At 29.9% G+C, this 27,335-nt stretch overlaps 5 protein-coding genes across 6 annotated transcripts in view; 2 read left to right on the top strand and 3 right to left on the bottom strand.

The window, feature by feature from the left end:
- The window catches only part of LOC111684498 (cytosolic endo-beta-N-acetylglucosaminidase), a 28,632-nt gene extending 15,441 nt beyond the window's left edge, over positions 1 to 13,191 (bottom strand). Inside the window, exon 1 of the mRNA XM_046945431.1 lies at positions 13,027 to 13,191. Coding sequence (XP_046801387.1) covers positions 13,027 to 13,054 — 28 coding nt within the window. The 5' untranslated portion in view covers positions 13,055 to 13,191. The remainder of the gene's footprint in view (positions 1 to 13,026) is intronic.
- A 2,267-nt stretch (positions 13,192 to 15,458) lies between these two features.
- LOC111679434 lies at positions 15,459 to 26,462 on the top strand. Of its 2 annotated transcripts, XM_046945433.1 has the most exons (3): positions 15,459 to 15,596; positions 24,497 to 24,499; positions 26,305 to 26,462. In XM_046945433.1, the coding sequence occupies exons 1-3, from the start codon at positions 15,542 to 15,544 to the stop codon at positions 26,451 to 26,453; spliced, it is 207 nt and encodes a 68-aa protein (XP_046801389.1). In that variant the 5' UTR covers positions 15,459 to 15,541; the 3' UTR covers positions 26,454 to 26,462. The 2 variants fall into 2 exon arrangements, with proteins under 2 accessions (XP_046801389.1, XP_046801390.1); XM_046945434.1 differs by lacking the exon at positions 24,497 to 24,499.
- LOC111679436 (probable ATP-dependent RNA helicase CG8611) overlaps positions 15,465 to 27,335 on the top strand; it is a 31,598-nt gene continuing 19,727 nt past the window's right edge. The window contains exons 1-2 of the mRNA XM_046945430.1: positions 15,465 to 15,596; positions 24,497 to 24,499. The gene's annotated coding sequence lies outside the window, so the exon portion shown is untranslated. The remainder of the gene's footprint in view (positions 15,597 to 24,496; positions 24,500 to 27,335) is intronic.
- On the bottom strand, positions 17,885 to 18,969 carry LOC124418641 (integumentary mucin A.1-like). The gene is made up of 2 exons (XM_046945432.1): positions 18,861 to 18,969; positions 17,885 to 18,792 (listed from the first exon to the last, which is right to left on the bottom strand). The coding sequence occupies exons 1-2, from the start codon at positions 18,868 to 18,870 to the stop codon at positions 18,371 to 18,373; spliced, it is 432 nt and encodes a 143-aa protein (XP_046801388.1). The 5' UTR covers positions 18,871 to 18,969; the 3' UTR covers positions 17,885 to 18,370.
- LOC111679433 (salivary glue protein Sgs-3-like) lies at positions 21,200 to 22,737 on the bottom strand. Its single transcript, XM_023441012.2, has 2 exons — positions 22,659 to 22,737; positions 21,200 to 22,594 (listed from the first exon to the last, which is right to left on the bottom strand). The coding sequence occupies exons 1-2, from the start codon at positions 22,666 to 22,668 to the stop codon at positions 21,402 to 21,404; spliced, it is 1,203 nt and encodes a 400-aa protein (XP_023296780.2). The 5' UTR covers positions 22,669 to 22,737; the 3' UTR covers positions 21,200 to 21,401.

Raw genomic sequence — 27,335 nt, forward strand, 5'->3', positions numbered from 1 at the left:
ACCGATATTTTGAGTGAAAACAAGTCCGTTTTTCTCGAAAACTATAAGAGATACAGCAAAAACAAGCGTAATCTGTGATCACTTATATTTCCTACCAAAAACCGATATTTTGAGTGAAAACATAAAAGTCCGTTTTTCTCGAAAACTATAAGAGATACTACCAAAAACCGATATTTTGAGTGAAAACATAAAAGACCATTTTTCTACAAAAACCAATATTTTGAGTGAAAACATAAGTCTATTTTTCTCGAAAACTATAGGAAATACAGCAAAAACATGCGTAATCTGGAATCACTTAAGTATATTTCCTACCAAAAATCCATATTTTGAGTAAAAACATAAAAGTCCGTTTTTCTCGAAAACTATAAGAGATACAGCAAAAACAAGTGTAATCTGTGATCACTTGTATTTCCTACCAAATTTTTGAATGAAAACATAAAATTCCGTTTTTCTCGAAAACTATAAGAAATACAGCGTTTTTCTCGAAAACTATAAGAGATACAGCAAAAACAAGCGTAATCTGTGATCACTTATTTTCCTACCAAAAATCGATATTTTGAGTGAAAACATAACAGTTCGTTTTTCTCGAAAACTATAAGAGATAATCTGTGATCACTTATACTTCCTACCAAAAACCGATATTTTAAGTGAAAACATAAAAGTCCGTTTTTCTCGAAAACTATAAGAGACACAGCAAAAACAAGCGTAATCTGTGATCACTTATTTTCCTACCAAAAATCGATATTTTGAGTGAAAACATAACAGTTCGTTTTTCTCGAAAACTATAAGAGATACAGCAAAAACAAGCGTAATCTGTGATCACTTATACTTCCTACCAAAAACCGATATTTTAAGTGAAAACATAAAAGTCCGTTTTTCTCGAAACAGAGGTACAGCAAAAACAAGCGTAATCTGTGATGACTTATATTTCCTACCAAAAATCGATATTTTGAGTGAAAGCATAAAAGTCTGTTTTTCTCGAAAACTATAAGAGATACAGCAAAAACAAGCGTAATCTGTGATCACTTATATTTCCTGTGATCACTTGTATTTTCTTCCAAAAACCGATATTTTGAGTGAAAACATAAAAGTCCGTTTTTCTCGAAAACTATAAGAGATACAGCAAAAACAAGCGTATTTTCCTCCAAAAACCGATATTTTGAGTGAAAACATAAAAGTCCGTTTTTCTCGAAATCTATAAGAGATACAGCAAAAACAAGCGTAATCTGTGATCACTTGTATTTACTTCCAAAATCCGATATTTTAAGTGAAAACATAAAATTCCGTTTTTCTCGAAAACTATAAGACAACAGCAAAAACAAGCGTAATTTGTAATCACTTATAGTTCCTACCAAAAACCGATATTTTGAGTGAAAACATAAAAGTCCGTTTTTCTCGAAAACTATAAGAGATACAGCAAAAACAAGCGTAATCTGTGATCACTTATAGCTTCTACCAAAAACCGATATTTCGAGTGAAAACATAAAAGGCCGTTTTTCAGTGAACACTTGTATTTTCTTTCAAAAACCGATATTTTGAGTGAAAACATAAAATTCCGTTTTTCTCGAAAACTATAAGAGATACAGCAAAAACAAGCGTAATCTGTGATCACTTGTATTTTCTTCCAAAATCCGATACTTTGAGTGAAAATATAAAATTCCGTTTTTCTCGAAAACTATAAAAGAACAGCAAACACAAGCGTAATTTGTAATCACTTATAGTTCCTACCAAAAACCGATATTTTGAGTGAACACATAAAGGTCCGTTTTTCTCGAAAACTATAAGAGATACAGCAAAAACAAGCGTAATCTGTGATCACTTGTATTTCCTTCCAAAAACCGATATTTTGAGTTAAAACATAAAAGTCCGTTTTTCTCGAAAACTATAAGAGATACAGCAAAAACAAGCGTAATCTGTGATCACTTATATTTCCTACCAAAAACCGATATTTTGAGTGAAAACATAAAAGTCCGTTTTTCTCGAAAACTATAAGAGATACAGCAAAAACAAGCGTAATCTGTGATAACTTATATTTCCTACCAAAAACCGATATTTTGAGTGAAAACATAAAAGTCCATTTTTCCTACCAAAAACCAATATTTTGAGTGAAAACATAAAAGTCCGTTTTTCTCGAAAACTATAAGAGATACAGCAAAAACAAGGGTAATCTGTGATCACTTATAGTTGCTACCAAAAACCGATATTTCGAGTGAAAACATAAAAGCCCGTTTTTCTCGAAAACTATAAGAAATACGTCAAAAACAAGCGTAATCTGTGAACACTTGTATTTTCTTCCAAAAACCGATATTTTGAGTAAAAACATAAAAGTCCGTTTTTCTCGAAAACTATAAGAGATACAGCAAAAACAAGCATAATCTGTGATCACTTATATTTCCTACCAAAAACCGATATTTTGAGTGAAAACATAAAAGTCAATTTTTCCTACCAAAAACCGATATTTTGAGTGAAAACATAAAAGTCCGTTTTTCTCGAAAACTATAAGAGATACAGCAAAAACAAGCGTAATCTGTGATCACTTATAGTTTCCGCCAAAAACCGATATTTCGAGTGAAAACATAAAAGCCCGTTTTTCTCGAAAACTATAAGAAATACAGCAAAAACAAGCGTAATCAGTGATCACTTGTATTTTCTTCCAAAAACCGATATTTTGAGTGAAAACATAAAAGTATTTTCCTATTAAAAATCGATATTTTGAATGAAAACATAACAGTTCGTTTTTCTCGAAAACTATAAGAGATACAGCAAAAACAAGCGTAATCTGTGATCACTTGTATTTTCTACCAAAAATCGATATTTTGAGTGAAAACATAAAATTCTTTTTTCTCGAAAACTATAAGAGATACAGCAAAAACAAGCGTAATCTGTGATCACTTGTATTTTCATCCAAAATCCGATATTTTGAGTGAAAACATAAAATTCCGTTTTTCTCGAAAACTATAAGAGATACAGCAAAAACAAGCGTAATTTGTAATCACTTATAGTTCCTACCAAAAACCGATATTTTGAGTGAAAACATAAAGGTCCGTTTTTCTCGAAAACTATAAGAGATACAGCAAAAACAAGCGTAATCTGTGATCACTTGTATTTCCTTCCAAAAACCGATATTTTGAGTAAAAACATAAAAGTCCGTTTTTCTCGAAAACTATAAGAGATACAGCAAAAACAAGCGTAATCCGTGATCACTTGTATTTTCTTCCAAAAACCTACATTTTGAGTAAAAACATAAAAGTCCGTTTTTCTCGAAAACTATAAGAGATATAGCAAAAACAAGCATAATCTGTGATCACTTATATTTCCTATCAAAAAGCAATATTTTGAGTGAAAACATAAAAGTCCGTTTTTCTCGGAAACTATAAGAGATACAGCAAAAACAAGCGTAATCTGTGATCACTTATATTTTCTACCAAAAACCGATATTTTGAGTGGAAACATAAAAGTCCATTATTCCTACCAAAAACCGATACTTTGAGTGAAAACATAAAAGTACGTTTTTCTCGAAAACTATAAGAGATACAGCAAAAAAAAGCGTAATCTGTGATTACTTGTATTTTCTACCAAAAACCGATATTTTGAGTGAAAACATAAAAGTCCATTTTTCTCGAAAACTATAAGAGATACAGCAAAAAAAAGCGTAATTTGTGATCACTTATATTTTCTACCAAAAACCGATATTTTGAGTGAAAACATAAAAGTCCATTATTTCTACCAAAAACCGATACTTTGAGTGAAAACATAAAAGTCCGTTTTTCTCGAAAACTATAAGAGATACAGCAAAAACAAGCGTAATCTGTGATCACCTATGTTTCCTACCAAAAACCGATATTTTGAGTGAAAACATAACAGTCCATTATTCCTACCAAAAACCGATACTTTGAGTGAAAACATAAAAGTCCGTTTTTCTCGAAAACTATAAGAGATACAGCAAAAACAAGCGTAATCTGTGATCAATTATATTTCCTGTGATCACTTATATTTCCTACCAGAAACCGATATTTTGAGTGAAAACATAAAAGTCCGATTTTCTCGAAAACTATAAGAGATACAGCAAAAACAAGCGTAATCTGTGATCACTTATAGTTTCTACCAAAAACCGATATTTTGAGTGAAAACATAAAAGTCCGTTTTTCTCGAAAACTATAAGAGATACAGCAAAAACAAGTGCAATCTGTGATCACTTATATTTCCTACCAAAAATCGATATTTTGAGTGAAAACATAAAAGTCCGTTTTTCTCGAAAACTATAAGAGATACAGCAAAAACAAGCGTAATCTGTGATCACTTGTAGTTTCTACCAATAACCGATATTTTGAGTGAAAACATAACAGTCCATTATTTCTACCAAAAACCGATACTTTGAGTGAAAACATAAAAGTCCGTTTTTCTCGAAAACTATAAGAGATACAGCAAAAACAAGCGTAATCTATGATCAATTATATTTCCTGTGATCACTTATATTTCCTACCAAAAACCGATATTTTGAGTGAAAACATAAAAGTCCGTTTTTCTCGAAAACTATAAGAGATACAGCAAAAACAAGCGTAATCTGTGATCACTTATAGTTTCTACCAAAAACCGATATTTTGAGTGGAAACATAAAAGTCCATTTTTCCTACCAAAAACCGATATTTTGAGTGAAAACATAAAAGTCCATTTTTCCTACCAAAAACCAATATTTTGAGTAAACACATAAAAGTCCGTTTTTCTCGAAAACTATAAGAGATACAGCAAAAACAAGCGTAATCTGTGATCACTTATATTTCCTACCAAAAACCGATATTTTGAGTGAAAACATAAAAGTCCGTTTTTCTCGAAAACTATAAGAGATACAGCAAAAACAAGCGTAATCTGTGATCACTTATAGTTTCTACCAAAAACCGATATTTTGAGTGAAAACATAAAAGTCCATTATTCCTACCAAAAACCGATACTTTGAGTGAAAACATAAAAGTCCGCTTTTTCCGAAAACTATAAGAGATACAGCAAAAACAAGCGTAATCTGTGATCACTTATATTTCCTGTGATCACTTATATTTCCTACCAAAAACCGATATTTTGAGTGAAAACATAAAAGTCCGTTTTTCTCGAAAACTATAAGAGATACAGCAAAAACAAGCGTAATCTGTGATCACTTATATTTCCTATCAAAAAGCAATATTTTGAGTGAAAACATAAAAGTCCGTTTTTCTCGAAAACTATAAGAGATACAGCAAAAACAAGCGCAATCTGTGATCACTTATATTTCCTACCAAAAATCGATATTTTGAGTGAAAACATAACAGTCCGTTTTTCTCGAAAACTATAAGAGATACAGCAAAAACAAGCGTAATCTGTGATCAATTATATTTCCTGTGATCACTTATATTTCCTACCAAAAACCGATATTTTGAGTGAAAACATAAAAGTCCGATTTTCTCGAAAACTATAAGAGATACAGCAAAAACAAGCGTAATCTGTGATCACTTATATTTCCTACCAAAAACCGATATTTTGAGTGAAAACATAAAAGTCCGTTTTTCTCAAAATCTATAAGATATACCGCAAAAACAAGCGAAATCTGTGATCACTTATATTTCCTATCAAAAATCGATATTTTGAGTGAAAACATAAAAGTCCGCTTTTCTCGAAAACTATAAGAGATATAGCAAAAACAAGCGTAATCTGTGATCACTTATATTTCCTATCAAAAAGCAATATTTTGAGTGCAAACATAAAAGTCCGTTTTTCTCGAAAACTATAAGAGATACAGCAAAAACAAGCGTAATCTGTGATCACTTATATTTCCTACCAAAAATCGATATTTTGAGTGAAAACATAAAAGTCCGTTTTTCTCGAAAACTATAAGAGATACAGCAAAAACAATCGTAATCTGTGATCACTTATATTTGCTACCAAAAACCGATATTTTGAGTAAAAACATAAAAGTCCATTATTCCTACCAAAAACCGATACTTTGAGTGAAAACATAAAAGTCCGTTTTTCTCGAAAACTATAAGAGATACAGCAAAAACAAGCGTAATCTGTGATCACTTATATTTCCTATCAAAAAGCAATATTTTGAGTGAAAACATAAAAGTCCGTTTTTCTCGAAAACTTTAAGAGATACAGCAAAAACAAGCGTAATCTGTGATCACTTATATTTCCTACAAAAAACCGATATTTTGAGTGAAAACATAAAAGTCCGTTTTTCTCGAAAACTTTAAGAGATACAGCAAAAACAAGCGTAATCTGTGATCACTTATATTTCCTACCAAAAATCGATATTTTGAGTGAAAACATAAAAGTCCATTATTCCTACCAAAAACCGATACTTTGAGTGAAAACATAAAAGTCCGTTTTTCTCTAAAACTATAAGAGATACAGCAAAAACAAGCGTAATCTGTGATCACTTATATTTCCTATCAAAAACCGATATTTTGAGCGAAAACATAAAATTCCGTTTTTCTCGAAAATTATAAGAGATACATCAAAAACAAGCGTAATTTGTAATCACTTATAGTTCCTACCAAAAACCAATATTTTGAGTGAAAACATAAAGGTCCGTTTTTTTTCGAAAACTATAAGAGATACAGCAAAAACAAGCGTAATCTGTGATCACTTATATTTCCTACCAAAAACCGATATTTTGAGTGAAAACATAAAAGTCCGTTTTTCTCGAAATCTATAAGAGATACCGCAAAAACAAGCGAAATCTGTGATCACTTATATTTCCTATCAAAAATCGATATTTTGAGTGAAAACATAAAAGTCCGTTTTTCCCGAAAACTATAAGAGATATAGCAAAAACAAGCAATATTCTAAGTGAAAACATAAAAGTCCGTTTTCTCGAAAACTATAAGAGATACAGCAAAAACAAGCGTAATCTGTGATCACTTATATTTCCTACCAAAAACCGATATTTTGAGTGAAAACATAAAAGTCCATTATTCCTACCAAAAACCGATATTTTGAGTGAAAAAAAGTCCGTTTTCTCGGAAACTATAAGAGATACAGTAAAAACAAGCGTAATCTGTGATCACTTATAGTTCCTACCAAAAACAAGCGTAGTCTGTGATCACTTATATTTCCTACCAAAAACCAAAAACCGAGTGACAACTTAAAAGTCCATTTTTCTCGAAAAGTATAAGAGATACAGCAAAACCAGGTGTAATTTGTGATTACTTATATTTCCTATATATTTTCAACCAAAAACCGATATTTTGAGTAAAAATATAAAAGTCTGTTTTTCTCGAAAACTGTTACATACAGAGAAATATGTGATCACTTTTATTTCTGACCAAAAATCCTTATTTTGAGTTCAGTTCTAGTTCTTTTCAAGTCAGTTCTTGTTCAGTTCTAGTTCAGTTCTTGTTCAGTTCTAGTTCAGTTCTAGTTCAGTTCTAGTTCAGTTCTAGTTCAGTTCTAGTTCAGTTCTAGTTCAGTTCTAGTTCAGTTCTAGTTCAGTTCTAGTTCAGTTCTAGTTCAGTTCTAGTTCAGTTCTAGTTCAGTTCTAGTTCAGTTCTAGTTCAGTTCTAGTTCAGTTCTAGTTCAGTTCTAGTTCTAGTTCAGTTCTAGTTCAGTTCTAGTTCAGTTCTAGTTCAGTTCTAGTTCAGTTCTAGTTCAGTTCTAGTTCAGTTCTAGTTCAGTTCTAGTTCTAGTTCTGTTCTAGTTCTAGTACTGTTCTAGTTGTGTTCTAGTTCTGTTCTAGCTTAGTTTTAGTTCAGTTCTAGTCTTTAGGCTAGACTATATACTGGATTATTGACAAGACTATAGACTATTGGCTTTTATATTGTCTTTTATGTGGGCTACTTATAAAAAATTTTGAAGTTAGTAGTTTTATGTTTGATTATAGCATAGATTATAGCATAGACCTTAGTTCAAATTATAATCTAGACAATATACAAATTTATTATAATAATTACCAAACATAATCCTTTTCAAGGGCTTATTTCAAATATTTAACACTTAATAAATAATTTTAAAACTTTTGCAATTGAAAATGAAGCTATTTTTCATTAAATTTATTGCTACTGTTAACCATTATATGCTATAAATCTTTAATATTTTCCTCATCAAAAATTTTCATTAAGAATTAAATAAATGTCTATCATTAAAACTTGAAAGTTTTCCGTTGACCTTTAAGTTTTTATTAACCCGTTTTACTGCTGGTATGATTGAACGAAAATCATCATTTCATGTAATGTCTTTTTATTTTTGGGGAAATTTTTATAGACCACAATTACCTTTTTATGAGCATTTTTAAAGTGCACTTAAAAAATCAACATCTTGTGATATACAGCCATCAGCAAAATTTTTTTACGTGACATACATTTGTTTCTTCCTCTGAATATGTTCTTATTATACGCAGTTGATTGAGTCATTAAATTTAAACAGTAGTAAAGAATTACGAGAAAACAAACTGATACACACACACAAATACTAGCAAACAGAAATTGGTTTGACTTTAAATTTATTTAAAGCTTAAATCTGATATATTTAAGCAGTGAAAAATAAAGTACTTAGTTAATATAAATCAGATAAAGGCAATAGCTGAGTGTTTGTAATTTACATTTAAAATCAAATTAAATAAACTAACTTGATTTTATATTATCCCCCTACTGTCACTTAAAATCCATATTTTATTAAGTAAAACCCCCATAAAGACAACCGGATATTAGTAAAATTTTGAAGGATTTATAACATTCGGCAGCACCCCATATTTTTTTGTTTTAAAATATTGTTTTCCTCTTTATTTTTAAAACCAATAAATATCATTTTTTGTCTTGTCATGAATATACAAGAAATAATCAAGGAGATTGATTGTAAATAAATACTTTCAACTGCTACTGAGTGGATGATGATGACGACGATGATGATTGGAATGATTTTATTGTAGTTAAGTTATCTTCAGTTATTTATTATAGCTGTTGTGTTTTAGCTATAATTTATAAAATGCTTTTAATGGCCTCTTTAGGTTCTAAAAGATACTCATGTTTAATATTTTTTTGTAACATAATATTTTAGTCATCTCATAGTTGTCCGTTGTTCTCTTAATTTGTGTGATTTTTTTTTTTTGTAAATGACAACAAATTTTTTGAAATATTTGTTGAACTCTAGGAGTAGTTTGGCAACGTAGCAGCAACTGTATCTCAGGCCATTATTATAAATCAAACTAATTTGTCATCATATTTTGTTGTAAACAACATAATTATGTATATAGTTAATGTTATAGATATTTATGACTTTTAAGGTAAAAGAGAGAGAAAGAGAGATGTTGTGAGATTTTTAATCATTAAAATCATTAAAATTTAATGTTTGTCAAAGAGACCATGAAAATATATACTACATGTCGAATGCAAAATTCGTACTGTTGAGCTGAATATATATTACAACAGTAATCGTTTATAATAGCTAAAATAGGTTAGTATTCAGATTATAGTTCAGACTATAAATAGTCCCCACTATAGATTAGTATTCTTTTGATCAGTCTATAGTATAAATCTTCTACTATAGATCAGTCATAGTCCAGACTATAGAAATATTATACATTAATCTATATAACACACTACAGAACGGGCTATATATCAGTCTATAGTTCATATTATAGATTTGTTCAGACTATAGGTCAACATATAGCTCAGGCTATTGATATGTTTATAGTCTAGGCTTTCGATCAGAGTATAGTCAGCATATAGTCCAAACTATAGACAAGTCTATTGTCAACACTACAGATCAGTCTATAGTTAAGACTATAGATCTGTCTAAAGTCAAGACTATAGATGAGTCTATAGTCAAGACTTTAGATCAGCCTATATTTAAGACTATATAGTCAAGACTATAAATCAATCTATAGTCAAGACAATAGATCAGTCTATAGTCAAGAGTATAGATCAGTCTAAAGTCAAGACTATATATCAGTCTATAGTCAAGATTATAGATCAGTCTATAGTTAAGACTATAGATCTGTCTATAATCAAGACTAAAGATCTGTCTATAATCAAGACTATAGATCAGTGCTGATTAGATTAGTCTACATTTAGCTCAGGCAATAGATAAGTTTAGTTAGATATGGTTAGTAGTCAGATTATAGTTCAGACTATAAATAGTCCCCACTATAGATTAGTATCCTTTTGATCAGTCTATAGTATAGATCTTCTGCTATAGATCAGTCATAGTCCAGACTATAGAAATATTATACATTAATCTATATAACACACTACAGAACGGGCTATATATCAGTCTATAGTTCATATTATAGATTTGTTCAGACTATAGGTCAACATATAGCTCAGGCTATTGATATGTTTATAGTCTAGGCTTTCGATCAGAGTATAGTCAGCATATAGTCCAAACTATAGACAAGTCTATTGTCAACACTACAGATCAGTCTATAGTTAAGACTATAGATCTGTCTAAAGTCAAGACTATAGATCTGTCTAAAGTCAAGACTATAGATGAGTCTATAGTCAAGACTTTAGATCAGCCTATATATAAGTCTATAGATCTATCTATAGTCGAGACTATAGATCAGTCTATAGTCAAGACTATAAATCAATCTATAGTCATGACAATAGATCAGTCTATAGTCAAGAGTATAGATCAGTCTAAAGTCAAGACTATATATCAGTCTATAATCAAGACTATAGATCAGTCTATAGTTAAGACTATAGATCTTTCTATAATCAAGACTAAAGATCTGTCTATAATCAAGACTATAGATCAGTGCTGATTAGATTAGTCTACATATAGCTCAGGCAATAGATAAGTTTATAGTCTAGGCTTTAGATCTGTCTATAGTCAAGACTATAGATCAGTCTATTCTTACAGACTATAGACTAGTCAATAGTCCAGACTAAAGATCTGCCTATTCCAGAGTATGGATTAACCTATAGTGCGGACTAAAAATAAATATATATATTAGTCATTAGTGAGATGACTTTAATGCAATTGTGCATACTAGAACGTCAAACTATAGGTCTGACCAGACTCTATCTCAGACAGCATCAAATTATTTAAACAAATAATTTGTTATAGAAATTTTAGTAACAAATTTGTATACAAAACATTTCCTTTTATGTATGTATATAATTCCAATAATATTAATATCTTCTAAAACTTTTTATAGAAATATTCCATTTACTATTAGTCATTATTATAAACTGATTAAAAAAATAGTTTTATTAGTTTACTAAATCTATCAATGCCAGTTTCCTTCTCTAAGAAACAAGCTAATACCGCCAACAATCGTTAGTTTTAGTATAAATTTATAAACACTGTTGTTGTGATTCTTATTTATTATTATTTTTTTGTAAGTTTTAAAACAACGGCAGTATTAAACAGGGATGAACAAATTGCTACAATAGTACTATTTTAAGGGGTAATAGCAGAACAACAGAAACAATTTCAGGTACTTTTTGAATGTTTATGATGAAACTGAAAATCTAATTAGTTTAACTTCAACTTAACAAAACAATATAATAGAAAAGAAATCAAGTCTCATCCAAGTAAATATAAATTACTTAATATTGTAATATATACAATACCTATATAGTAACAACGAATTTTGTTTTCCAAATATGTTGCCAGCTTAAATGTATAAACAACTAAAAACTCCCAAACAAATGTTCAAAAGTACATATCGGACCAATTAGATATTTTGCACTGTTCTTCTCCAAAGCATATTGCTTTAGTTGGATAAAATGTTGTCGTTAGAATCTACCTACATTATAACCCTCTTACAATAACAAAAACTATAAATAAACTTTCTGTTTCTGTTGCTCGTATTTTGGTTTTTCCTACTTCAGTCTCGTGAGTCATTATACCCTACACCACTTTAGTGGGGAGGGTATATTGGGTTTGTGCTGATGTTTGTAACATACAAAAATATTCGTCCTATACCCACCTTAAAGTATACCAATCGACTTAGAATCACTTTCTGAGTCGATTAAACTATGGTCGTCCGTCCGTCTGGCTGTCCATGTAAACCTTGTGCGCAAGGTACAGGCCGCAATTTTCAAGATAATTGGATGAAATTTGGCACATACGCATCTTTTGTCCCAAGGACGAAGCCTATTGAAAATGATTAAAATTGGTCCATTATTTCGACTAGTCCCCATACAACCGTACCCTCCAAATTAACAAAAGTCGATAAAACTTAGTTTAATAGAACTTTTAATGACTCTACCGATTTTTGTACTGATCGGGCTTCATTTGACCCTATCCCCAATACAAATTCCCCTTCAGAAAATGACTTAAAGGTCAAAATTCACTTACAAACACTAATAACACTTTTACATTCTACATAAATAATATTGAAGAAGACTTAACTCCCCCAACCAACATTTTTAAGGATAGGGCCATATTTTACCCTACTTCCCTTTGAGCCCTCTTAAAAAAATCTCTTTTTTTGCCAAAAAAAAAAATTTTAAAAATATTCCGAAATGAGGTTAAAAATGCTTTATTTTTTTAAATAATCCCCATTATTAACATACATACAGACTGGTGTAAGGTATCATATGGTCGGCTACGCCCGACTATACATTCATACTTGTTTGTTTCCTAAAAATAAAAGTACAAAAACTTAAAAACGGAAAAGTACAAAAGTAAAACAATTTAAATGCAACAGATTTTTTTGTTGCTACATTTATTTATTTTACAGTTATTTGTATTTTTTGTTAAAATAAAAAGAAATGTCTACCAAAAACAACAACAAATAATTTTCCCATTTGTCTTATCTAAAGCAGCTGCTGTCGCCTGCAAAATTTGAAATTTTAATAATTTGCCTCGTTTCTTTATCATTATTTACGCAGTTTATTTATTAAATATAAATAAATACAAAAAACTACGTTGATAAATAATTTAAATTAAAATTTTTTTATTAAATGTTCACAAAAGTGCAAACTGTAATTACTAAATTATTTAAAAGCTTCAATTCACAAGCACATGTTTTCTTCTTTTGCTGTGATTTGTCTGTTTGAATCATTTTTAAATAGTTTATTAATTGTTAATTAATTGAATTATGCAACTTACTGCAACAATCATTCGCTTTATCACACATATTATTAGTTTTTTTTTAAGATTATTTTTGTTTAGAAATAGATTTGTTTATGTTTTTTTCAAAGCACTTTTTCTTTCACTATTCTTCACTTTGGTATGTTTTTAAGTTTATTGTTTTTGCCACTCACTCACATTGCATTGCACACACAAAGCAACAGCAGAATTACCGGTGTGTGTAAACAGCTGACAATGACATTTCGCTAATAGAATGATGCCAAGTTTACAAACTGGCGCAAAGTCTAATAAGACAAAAAGGGTAATGCCAGATTGTGTGTGGGAATTGTTTATTCGATATATTTGTTATCAGTTAGTAAGTTAGTTAGTTAGTAAGTCTGAGAGTTAGTTAGTTAATTATATAGTTAGTTAGTAAGTTATTTAGTTTGTAAGTTAATTAGTTAGTTAATCAGTTAGTTAATAAGTTAGTTACTTAGTTAGTTATTTAGGTTGTAAGTTAATTAGTTATTTAGTTGTTTAAGTAGTTATTAAGTTAGTTATTTAGTTAGTTAGTTGGTATATTAGTTATTTAGTTAGTTAGTTAGTTAGTTAGTTAGTTAGTTAGTTAGTTAGTTAGTTAGTTCGTTAGTTAGCTAGTTAGTTAGTTATGATGGTTATGACGTACTTTATTTATTCCGATTCTTTTTCATCGGTGTTGTATCGTGGTATGTTGTAATGCTTATACCCTACACCACTACAGTTGGGAGCGTTTTATGCATTTGTGCTGATGTTTGTAATGGTTCAAATCGGTCCATTATTTCGTCTTGCTGCCATACAAACGTTTCCCACGAATGGAGTTTTTAAGCTCATAATTACTATTGTTACCGTATAAATCTGCAAAAATTAGTTTTAAAGAAGTCTAAATGACACTGCGGATTTTTGTAACGATCGGGTGTCAATTGACCCTAGCCTTGTATGTGGACTAGGGTCAAGTCATTTTCTACTTCAGAATATGACTTGAAGGTCAAAATTCACTTAAAAACACTAAGATTAAATTGTATATAATATTAAATTGAATATAATTTATCTTCAAATAGACGTAAATTTCTATACCAAAATTTATGAGGATAGACACTTACTTACTGTTTTGCCGTAAAACTATTAGAAAATTACGGCGAAAGCGAATTAAATGCGTTATTATTTAAGATATATCTAAATTTTTACATACTTACTGATGTAAGCTATCATATAGTAAGCCACGTCCGACTACACATTTAAACTTGTTTTATTTTTTAATTTTAATGGAAAAATGTTTATGACATACAACACTACAACGATACGACATCGATTGTGAAAAAACAAAATGTTGGAAAAAATAAAGAAATAGCTTTTTGAACTCCTTTGGACAATTCTTGCTAGGACCAATAGGTGAAAAGTAACACACATTTGAATAAAATCATATATGACCAAAATGTCCAAGTTTGACTCCCTTTAAGTCCGACAGTTCTTGACTGAAATTGAGCTGAAATTGTATCTAGCCCATAGCATTTACCTTAGTGTAAATTTCATCCAAATCGGAAGACATCGATTTTTTAAAGTTGGGTCATTTGACACGAAATTCCCCATATGTTTATTATGCGTATCTCGCAAAGAGTTTTATTTAGTTACAGAGTGTATCTTGATAATAACATAACATTTTCGTCATATTTGAATACAACTACCGTTTTTAATCACAGACTTAATTTAATGACTCTATTGTCAAAAAATATTGCCGATTTCATAAATTGTCTAGTCTATTTAAAGCTTTTAACTTAATTTGGCAAGATTTGCAATACAAATAGACATTTCAAAAATAATAATAATAAAATTACTAATGTTCCTTTATGGATATTTTGTTTATTTTTAGGATTCTAGAAGACAAATCTAATCAACAATGAACAGTTTTTAATCGATGATAACTAAAGGAATCAAGACGCCAAAATGGCGGGCATGTTTAATGAAATCAACTATCCTGAAATACTGTTAGACAACAACAATAGATTTAAAAGCATAAGTGGCAACAAAACAACGAATAAATAATAAATGTTAATGAATTTGTATAAGGTCTTTACGTTAAAAAAAAAAAATAATAATAAAAAAGGAAATTTCAATGCATAAAATTTTAAAAAGATTAAAGCAAAATCAATAAAAACAAACTGCTGAATATTTTAGTTAAACTATATTTTACAAAATTAAACTTTATAAAAACCAAACACAAGGTGAAATGGATTTTATGCTTTTTAAGTGATTAACAAAGAAACCAAGAAGAAGAAGAACTTTAAAATTTTCTTTTGTACAGAAACGGAAGGACCAAATTACAAAAAGACGTAAAAAAATTGCTAAAGCTTTTTTTGCTAATGATTCTCATTATATTTTACTTCAATATTATTTTGTTCGTTTTTACAAAATAATTTCTGACTAAAGGATAAAGTTTTCTCTACACAAACTAGTTAGAGTATTCTGCGAAAGAACAAAAATACATAATATTAAATAAAAAACCGCAACATCCACAAAAATGCCAGCTGGACGTGTTGCCGGAAAAGCTGGTTATTCCACCAACTATTATAATGGTAAGTATTGTAAATGGAATTTCCTTATTTTAAAAATACATATATTTTTCAAATTGTATAAATATTCTATACAGTGGTATGAATGGTTTTTTGTATTAACTATTAAATTACTAACAAATTACTAATATTTAAAATATAAATAAAAAAGTATTAAAAATATTAATCAATAAATAGTAACTTACAAACAACTTAAATAATTAAAAAATAAAATAAAAACTTTAAATTTAAAACTTTTATTTTCATAATTATTTAGAAATAGATGTTCAATTTAGAACCAGTGTCGTATTGTTATATGTCAATAGGACAAACATAGACATACTATTTCATATGTCAATAGGACAAACATAATTAACGCAAAACGAGTAAGAAGTTATAGTCGTGCGAGGTCGGCCATATAATACCCTACACCTGTATACGTATAAAATGTGATTTAGTTTTCATAATAAAACATTTAAGTTGAATTGTACCTTGCCTAAAAATTACTTAATAAAACTGTGGATATTAAAATTTTGGTTGTGGGCTAGGGTCAAATGAGGCCTTATAATTATAAAGTTTATGAGGATCATCAAAGCTAGTATAGAATTTGGTTTTGCAGCTTTTTGGCGAGATACGAGCGTATTAAACATAATTATGAACATAAAAGCCCTATTTGGCGGGTTCAGTTGTCTGGGGCCTAGGTGAAATAATGGACCGATGTAAACTATTTTCAATAGGCTTCGTCTACGATACCATAGAAGATCATGTGGCAAATTTCATTTAATTATCTTCAAAATGGCGACCGGTAGTTTGATTAGAAGGTTTACATACAACTGTACCCTATTCGGGGGTACATTTGTGTAATAAGTTATTGATGTTGTATAATAAGTTATTGATGTTGTATTAAACCTTTATTAAACGTTCAATATTTTCACTAACTAACTTACTTACAAACTAACTAACTAACTAACCAACTAACTAATTAACTAACTAACTAATTAACTAACTAACTAACTAACTAACTAACTAACTAACTAACTAACTAACTAACTAACTAACTCAATAACTAACTAACTAACTAACTAGCTAGCTAGCTAGCTAACTAATTAACTATCTATCTATATATATTATAATATATATATATATATATATATATATATATATATATAGTATATATATATATATATATATATATATATAAAATATATATATATATATATATATATAATTCTATCTATCTATATATCTATCTATCATCTATCTATCTATCTATCTATCTATCTATCTATCTATCTATCTAACTAACTGACTAACTAGCTAGCTAGCCAGCTAGCTAACTAACTATCTATCTAACTGACTAAATAACTAACTAACTAACTAACTTACTAACTAACTTACTAATTAACTAACTAACTGACTGACTGACTGACTGACTCACTAGCTAACTAACTAACTAACTAACTAACTAACTAACGAACTAACTATCTAACTAACTAACTAAGTAACCAACTAACTAATTAACTAACCAACTAGCTAATTAGCTATTCTATTCGAGCAGTTTGTTCAGTATACAAATGGCTTCCTTGACGCCCATAACTGGCTTCGAAATTCATGCAGATTTCCATATAAATTTTTTTTAAAAATTGAGGTTTTAACAAAAATCTGTCGAATTGATAAATTGATTAAAAGAGCTCTTTCGAACATCGTTAGGATCCTCATATTTATAAATCTGAAGATTTTGTTGGTGGCTGGTAACTAGAAGTAATATTTACTCTCATCTGACGATCTTCCAAATGTCTTGCAAACATTTCTTCCAATACATATTTAATCATTATGAGCCATAACAATATTTTCGTTTAACTACGTTTTTTAATCAATAATTATGCAGAGCAATCAGACTTTTTAAATCTCATTGCCTTAATTAAAAAATAATTTTAATTACAGATATTCAAACAACTTTGTGTAACACTTAAAATATTACCATCAGCAAACTGAGTTCTTAAATATACATTTTATTTCATTATTATTTTTCCTTGTTTCCTCTTTGAAATTTGAAAAAGTTTTAAAATACATATGTATATCTGCAAATTTTCATGAAAATATCATTAATTTCAATAACAAATTGTATTCGTTGTTGTAATTCAATACACACTGGTACAATATTTGTAATGAATATGGCGCGAATAAAAAAGGTATAGTAAAAAATGGTCTACGAAAATCATTGTAAAAATAAAGGGTGTTTTTTTATAAAGATGAAAAAACTTGGAACTTATATGGACGGAAGATTTTTCCGTCAGCACTTTTTTCCGACTTTTATTTGCTATTTTAAAAATTTTGTTTATTTATTTAAAATTTTTAATTTCAAAAGTTCTAACGCTTAAAACATACACCCTTTTATTTTTCATTTGTATATGAAAAAATTTTATTGGACAGCCAGTTAACATATTTTGGCGTTTTTTTTTTATTTTTTTTTCTTTCCTTTTCGTTTTTTTTATGGAAATACAATAAAACCGAAAACAAGGAAATAAATGTCTGCATAAAAGTCCTTTTAAAAGGCTTTTATTTATGTATGAAAATAACATGTTTAAACATACTTGAACAAGCATCTATTGGGCAGAGGACCAGTGATGAAATCTAGATTAAACTAAAACAATTGTGGACTTTTTTCTTATTAATTTTAAACTATCGCTAAGTATAGACGGTGATTGGTAATATTATCTAAATTTGAATTTAAAGTTGCAACTGCTGATTAAGATCTATAAGGTCAGACCCTTTCAAAATGCAAGACACACTTAGTTTTAGCAAATTTTAATTTGCTTCTTTTTTTTGGGGGCAGTTACTGGTTTTGTTGTTGTTGCTTCAATTGTAGTCGTTTTCTCCGTAACTGTAACGGACACAGTTGTTTCTTCATCTGCAACGGTGGTGGACTCAGTTGTTTCTTCATCTGCAACGGTTGTGGAGTCAGTTGTTTCTTCTTCAGCAACTGTGGTAGACTCAGTTGTTTCTTCATCAGCAACTGTGGTAGACTTAGTTGTTTCTTCATCTGAAATAGTGGTGGACTCAGCTGGTTCTTCATCTGCAACAGTAGTGGGCTCAGTTGGTAATTCGTCTAGTTCATCAGTTCGTCGTGTAGTCTCAATCATAACCGAACCATCTTCTTCACAGTCATTACAGTTACCAATAGTTAAATTTATTAGTAATACTAACACGATCAAATAGTCTGAATTAAGAAAATTAATTTTACATTATTAAAAGATATTAACAACAATATCTGATCAGTTTACTTACATTGTTTCATTTTCTTTATTTTCCGACCAAATTTAGTGTTGTTACCCCTAACAAAGTAATAACACCCAGACGTATACCCCTAACAAAATAATAACACCCAGACGTATAACAGTGAAAGTTTTTATAGACACCGGAAATTAAAAATGAGTCTAGACTGAAAGTTGAATTGATTTCTGAAGTCTATGAATGTGGTCGAATAGCAAGCATCCTATAGAAATGAACTTTATATTAAACTTTTTATAAGAATTATAGTTTTGTTGTTAGCATTTACCATAGAACATATCAATCTTTTTGACATTAAAATTTATTTTAAGTATAATCTATAACCAACAAGTATGGGCTTAATGGTAAATTAGTTTTAAACATATTATTATGTTTCAAACATTATGATAAGTTAAACATACTTTGAAAATTTTTAAGTATCTTATGTTACAAGCAAAATCAATCAAATATAAAATGTATTTTTTTATTTACATGATATTTGCTAGACAAATAAATAAAGGTTAGGCTTTTTTGGACCAGACAGTGACGTCACTTGGACATTTTTTTAAGTTTCCGACTTGTCATTATTTTCTAATATATGCTTCGTCAGACCATTATAAATTACTCCAAATCCCATCAAAAAACGAACTTTCGAAGGGAACTGAAAAAGAAGTAGAATTTACTCCTTGAAAGGTACAGATAAAGAGCAGAAGAAGTAATGATTTTAACACATGTTTGTTATAGGAGGGATGTTCTTTTTATTTGATTTCAAATTCATTACATCTGAAGTCATTCTCAGGAAGTAATTTTTATATTCTTTTTAGAAAGTTCCCAACAAAAATAAAACGAAGTATTTCTTTTCGCTTCTTTGGAAGTTCTTATTTGCTGGGTTTTTAGGAAGTGAATCCAATTTTAACTAAATTGGATTCTTTTCGCTTCTTTGAAAGCCAATAAACATCACTTCCAAAGAAGGTAAACAAATTCACTTAGTTCTACTTTTGAAGTAATAATAAATGTTAATGTCTTTTGGAAGTACATCGTTTTATTTTTGCTGGGATATACATAGGGTAGAAGGGGGACCATAGCCACTTTTTTTGAGGCAGCCTCAAATTAAAACCACAATACATATTATTAATTTTTTTCTTGGTTTGGATACTTAGATATGTTGGCTTTAGTTTCATTCCATTCAATCTTTCCAAAGTCATCCTCATGTAAATATTTTTTAACCTTTCCGCACTGACCAAAAACGGCGATACCGCCCCATCTATGGGGTAAATCCACCAAGGGGATGGGGCAGATTTGTCATTAGTAAAATAAAATAAAATAAAAAATTACAAAAACAAAAACTTATTTTGCTGTTTTATACTTAAATTCATTAAACAAAGTATAATAAACCAGATATTTATTGTTTATTTCACAAAACTTAACAAAAAATTAAAACAAATTATTACTGATTTTTTCTATATTTTATCCAAATTTTGTTCTACATCACAAGCATTACATATATTTGGCGCATGTGCCCCACGGGCATTTCAGGGGTTTAGTTTAAATTTTTTTTGGGCTTAAAATTTTATTATCGAAAATATTATTATGTCTTATTGACGTTCTAATACTGACCGATATATTTTTTCTATCACAAAAACTAAAAAAGTTAGCGCAAAAAGTTCACACAGTTAAATATTTTCACAGCCCTTTGAAAAATAATTAATCATGTCTGCCTCCCATCATATGTAAAGTTAATGTTTCAAATTTTCAGGGATGATAGATAATTGATAAACGAAAACAAAATTTCATAATGCAATAAAATCGATTACTCGGTTTTCAAGTTATTCGCATTGACAGATGTGCCCCTATGGCTAATGATCCCCCTTCTACCCTATACACAATTTTCTTAATGTTCTCAACATGTAAATAATTCTCATAGACCAGTTAGAATATCATAAGTATGTATTGCTCTTTACTCCAACCACTAGCTAAGTTTTTCATAATACTAAGCTGTTGAATTTTCAGTTACTAAATACATCGGATATTATCACCCAATGAGAATTTTGCATACTATAGGCAAGTGTGAGTAGATTCTTATAGTTTCTGTTTTATTAAATTCAAATGATAAAATAACTCTTTTAAGTGCTTGAAAAAAACTATCTGAAACTACACAAGTATTGAAGTGCTTGAGCTACTGTTGATATGTTAATGCTTTAAGTAATAGAGTGATATAACAAACTGTTACTACACAGAGGGAAAAAACCGGTAGAATAGTATTGAAATTAATACAACCCGGATGTTATTGAAAAATTATAAACACTCTGGTGTCAATTTGGAACCAATTTGGGATTATTAAATGAAACCTAAAGATATTTTCTTCAAAAGTTCATTATATTTATTATGTATATAATTATGAGACAAGACAGTTGTACCCGATATCATAAGCTGACAAATATTTATTAATAACGTCGACGGAATAGTATTATTGACATTTTCCTTATGAAGACTACGATCTTTTTAGTAATAGCAATACTTTATCAGATTCAAATAACGGTTAACATTTTTTTAACATAACTAGTTACGTCCTGCAGCACAATTTGTCACTGCACTTCGTGGGCGACAAGTAAGCGTGTCCTGATCGAACCAGTTGCCGGTGCTACATCTTTGACGTTTGGTACGTTTATTGGCGCAAACATAGTAACGGCGGCAATGATTATGATCTAAGAGTATTGTACCATCGGGTAATGAGGCACAACTTTTGCTATTGGTGTAATATTGTAAAATTTTCAGATTATTACGATCTGAATTTCCTACCGGACAGACAGTTGTAGTACAGGGTGGAGTAGTGGTACAGGGTGGAGTAGTGGTACAGGGTGGAGTAGTGGTACAGGGTGGGGTAGTGGTACAGGGTGGAGTAGTGGTACAGGGTGGAGTAGTGGTACAGGGTGGAGTAGTGGTACAGGGTCGAGTAGTAGTACAGGGTGGAGTAGTAGTACAGGGTGGAGTAGTAGTACAGGGTGGAGTAGTAGTACACGGTGGAGTTGTGGAACATTTGGTTGTGGTAGTGCAGGGTGCTCTTGTTGTAGAACAGGTTGTTGTTGACGTTGTGCATGGTGCTTTTGTTGTCGAGCAAGTTGTAGTTTTAGTTGTGGAACAGGTTGTAGTTTTTGTTGTAGAACAGGTTGTAGTTTTAGTTGTGGAACAGGTTGTAGTTTTAGTTGTAGAACAGGTTGTAGTTTTAGTTGTGGAGCAGGTTGTAGTTTTTGTGGTTGAACAGGTTGTAGTTTTAGTTGTTGAACAGGTTGTAGTTTTAGTAGTTGAACAGGTTGTAGTTTTAGTTGTAGAACATGTTGTGGTAGTACATGGTGTTGTAGTAGTCGCGGCCCGTGGTGGCGCACTTGTAACTGATACAACACTTCCAGCAGGCAGGACTGGAATCGTCTGTCCTTCCTCACTGTCGATGGGATTGTTCAACTCAGCATTTGGCTTAACAAAATCTTCCCAGTTAGCACCCAAACGATTAAGACTACAATCAACTAGAAATGCTCTATTGCAAAGACCCGATTTGGTGTCATAGTTCAAACCACGAGCACATGTTCTCTTTAAAGCTTTTCCATTAACACACAAAAAATATCGAGAACAACTACTGCTGTCCGGCAATGTTTCGCCATCAGCATATTCACTGCAATCGGCTATTATAATATTACTTCGTTTGAGCAAAGCATCGGTTTGGGCACCCAGCAAGGACACAAAGAAAATTAAAAAGTCTTCGAAAGAAATAAAAAATTTTCAACAAGAACAATTTAATAATTCAATATTTGCATTACTTACAAATTTTCATTGTTTTTGAACTATACTTTTACTATTGTTGTGTTCGAATTACAAAAAGAGATGTTTAACTGTAATTTGCAGCATCTCATTGAGCTTATTTATATATAGAACTATTTTTCCGATATTTATTGATAACGTCTATTAAATGAGCACTTGATATTTTCTTGTAATTGATTAGAAAATACATGAATCAAGGAAATGTTTATAAAATTCATATATATTAATAGTGTAAAAAAAAACAATTCTATATAATTGCGGTTTGTTTCTGTTTAAATTGCAATATTGTTGAATTTTCAGTACAAGTATTGGGGAGTGGACTTTATGTCAATAATGAAAAATATATGTCCAATTCTCAATCGGTGTTGTACGGTTGTATCGTAGTATGTCGCAATTTTTTTATAATTGATTTGTTTTTGTTTGAAAAAATTTTATTTGGAAAATTTTTATGACATACAACGCTACAACGATACGACATCACATTAAACCGAAAAAATTGAAAATATCGTTTGAATCGATTAAATGTTTGTCAGTTCATCCATGTGTGTGTATGCTTGTATACCTGTCGATCTTTCTAACCACTATCTATCTATCTATCTATCTATCTATCTATCTATCTATCTATCTATCTATCTATCTATCTATCTATCTATCTATCTATCTATCTATCTATCTATCTATCTATCTATCTATTTATCAATCTACCTATCTATATATCTATCTATCTATCTATCTATCTATCTATCTATCTATCTATCTATCTATCTATCTATCTATCTATCTATCTATCTATCTATCTATCTATCTATCTATATATCTATCTATCTATCTATCTATCTATCTATCTATCTATCTATCTATCTATCTATCTATCTATCTATCTATCTATTTATTTATTTATCTATCTGTCTATCTATCTATCTATCTATCTATCTATCTATCTATCTATCTATCTATCTATCTATCTATCTATCTATCTATCTATCTATCTATCTATCTATCTATCTATTTATCTATCTATCTATCTATCTATCTATCTATCTATCTATCTATCTATCTATCTATCTATCTATCTATCTATCTATCTATCTATCTATCTATCTATCTATCTATCTATCTATCTATCTATCTATCTATCTATCTATCTATCTATCTATCTATTAATCTATCTACCTATCTATCTATCTATCTATCTATCTATCTATCTATCTATCTATCTATCTATCTATCTATCTATCTATCTATCTATCTATCTATTTATCCAAAATATGAATAATGAATATAATGAATCTACTTTAAATCATATGGATTTGACAATTATTACCGTAAAACCATTGGGAATGTCAGTCCTAATTGTATCTATGTATGTATTCTTAAAAAAACTAATTATCCTAACATAGTTGCATATCAACGTCCTGTTATGTTATAAAAAAAATATTAAAAATGTAATTTTAATAATTTAATAAAGTTAAACTTAAATTAAATAAATTAATAATACTAACAAACAAATACACATAAATTCCAATACAGTATGCACCAGAAAAATACATACACTATTTATATAATCATAACCACTCAACTATATATAATAATAAACATATTAATATTTATGTGTCTATTATTTTATATATTAATTTTTTGAATTTAATAATAATTTTTTTATATATTACTGCTATTTTTTTAATTTATCTATATCTTAATTTGCACTATCCCGCACTATTAAATGTTGTTGTTTGTTTATAATTTCATATACTTTTTAATAGAATTTTATTTTTGCTAAAAAACACAAAACAGCTTTTATTACTTCTTTTCCAAATTCTTTTTTCTTTATCTATTTTCAGATGGTACGTTCTTTGAAAGATTGATTGATTGATTGATTTCATTGCAGTTGTTGGGCAGTTCAAAATTCTTAAATTTTTAATTTAAGCCAAATTTTAGAAGGAAATGTTTAAGTATTATTTTTTTTTATTTGGTTAATTTTTTATAACCCTATTTTAATTTATTTCGTGTGTTGTATGTGGTTTAGCATTAGGAAATTTGATTGAAGTGATAATATGAATAGACTATAGACTATACTCTAGACTATAAACAAGACTTATAGACTAGACTATAGACTAGAATAGACTATAGACTAGACTATAGACTAGACTATAGACTAGACTATAGACTAGACTATAGACTAGACTATAGACTAGACTATAGACTAGACTATAGACTAGACTATAGACTAGACTATAGACTAGACTATAGACTAGACTATAGACTAGACTATAGACTAGACTATAGACTAGACTATAGACTAGACTATAGACTAGACTAGACTAGACTATAGACTAGACTAGACTATAGACTAGACTAGACTAGACTATAGACTAGACTATAGACTAGACTATAGACTAGACTATAGACTAGACTATAGACTAGACTATAGACTAGACTATAGACTAGACTATAGACTAGACTATATACTAGACTATAGACTAGACTATAGACTAGACTATAGACTAAACTATAGACTAGACTATAGACTAGACTATAGACTAGACTATAGACTAGACTATAGACTAGACTATAGACTAGACTATAGACTAGACTATAGACTAGACTATAGACTAGACTATAGACTAGACTATAGACTAGACTATGGACTAGACTATAGACTAGACTATAGACTAGACTATAGACTAGACTATAGACTAGACTATAGACTAGACTATAGACTAGACTATAGACTAGACTACAGACTAGACTATAGACTAGACTACAGACTAGACTATAGACTAGACTATAGACTAGACTATAGACTAGACTATAGACTAGACTATAGACTAGACTATAGACTAGACTATAGACTAGACTATAGACTAGACTATAGACTAGACTATAGACTAGACTATAGACTTGGCTATATAATAGTATATTGAATAGCATGTGAGTTTTTATATTTCGATATCAAGAAGTCATGAAGTCTAGAAATTTCCATGCCGGAGTGGGATTAAAAATCGTTTAAAATTTAAACGCAATTATTACCTAAACACACATGACCTTGACTATAGACTAGACTATAGACTAGACTATAGACTAGACTATAGACTAGACTATAGACTTGGCTATATAATAGTATATTGAATAGCATGTGAGTTTTTATATTTCGATATCAAGAAGTCATGAAGTCTAGAAATTTCCATGCCGGAGTGGGATTAAAAATCGTTTAAAATTTAAACGCAATTATTACCTAAACACACATGACCTTGTCATTGTCGAAAGAAACTATTTAATTTCATAATCAATTTAAAATATTCAAAAAATATACAATACAGTTTGTTAGGATTGCGGTATATTATAAAAAAACAGGATCAATTACACTTTAAACTTATAATTCAAACAAAATAATATTGTTTCAAGATTACAATACACATACAATTAACATACACAAATAAACAAATTTAAATTTCAACTCATGTTTTATTCAAAAGGTACATTATCCATCTATATCCATACATGTCACATGTTGCACTAGACACAAAACAAATATCAAAAAAATAAACCATGTAAATTTAATTTACAAATTTATTTAATACGATATTTTTCAACTCTTTTCCTCTCTTTTTCCCTTTTGTACATTTGTTTATTTAAAAATCCGCCACAGGACGTTCATATGTTGGCATTAATGAAGAGATTATGTGGGTCAGCATTGGCATGGGCATAACCATTGCCGTATTGATAACTATTGCGCTCTGTTATATAGCACGTGAAAAATGCCAGAAACGTCAAAGGGAATATTATGTGACAGCATAGCTGGCTTCAATATCTGTCAAACCAAACAACTCTGACTTGTCAGCGTTGGCCACAATAAGCAACGGCAGCAGCACTATAATCAAGTCAGCACTAAGAGCTGAACAGAATAGAACAACCACAACAGGAAAGAACAAAAAATATGTTGCTAAAGTCAATAATATCTATAATGTGGGAGACGACGACAATGTTGGCGTCGCCATCAACAATAATTTACATACCACCAATCAGCCAAGGGCAACGACAACAACTACAACGACCACAACAGCACCCACCATAAACACCTACAATAACATTAATAATATAAATATTAACGCAGGAGGTGGGGGTCGTTTCGGCTCAAATAATAATTTTAACTTAAGATTTTTAAATGAACCACAACAACAGCAACATTTACTTAGATTACAACAACCAGCACTTGCAAATTTCAATGAAACACATCAACTACATCCACAACCACTTCATCATCAACAATTTAATCAAGAGGCTCAACAAGACCACCTTCTACAACATCCATTTTATATCGAACAACCTGAACAACAACAATACTTTATTAATGCATTTCAGCAAGTTAGACAGCAACCACCACCCATTATAATAGATGATGATAATGATGACCCTCAACCGGAATATCCACAACATCCGTTGCAGCAGCAGCATCAGCAACAATATGCCAACAACCATCGTTATGGTATTCCTTTGTCTATTGGTTTTAACATTGGTTCATGGTGTACCCGATCCTGGGGTTAAATATTTATTTAAGCTATTTGCTTTATACTAAGTTTTCACTTGACATCATTAAAATGTTAAACAAATCTGTTTTATTTCTTTTTTTCGTTGTTGTTGTTGTTGTCTCTGACAAAAGCATAATGTTATATATTTTGT

The sequence above is a fragment of the Lucilia cuprina genome, chromosome 3 (genome assembly GCF_022045245.1).
Source record: "Lucilia cuprina isolate Lc7/37 chromosome 3, ASM2204524v1, whole genome shotgun sequence".
Classification (NCBI taxonomy): Eukaryota; Metazoa; Arthropoda; class Insecta; order Diptera; family Calliphoridae; genus Lucilia; species Lucilia cuprina.

Bases quoted from the DNA above. Each gene is read 5' to 3' on its own strand.
- LOC111679434 (XM_046945433.1), top strand. From the start codon at position 15,542: ATGCCAGCTGGACGTGTTGCCGGAAAAGCTGGTTATTCCACCAACTAT.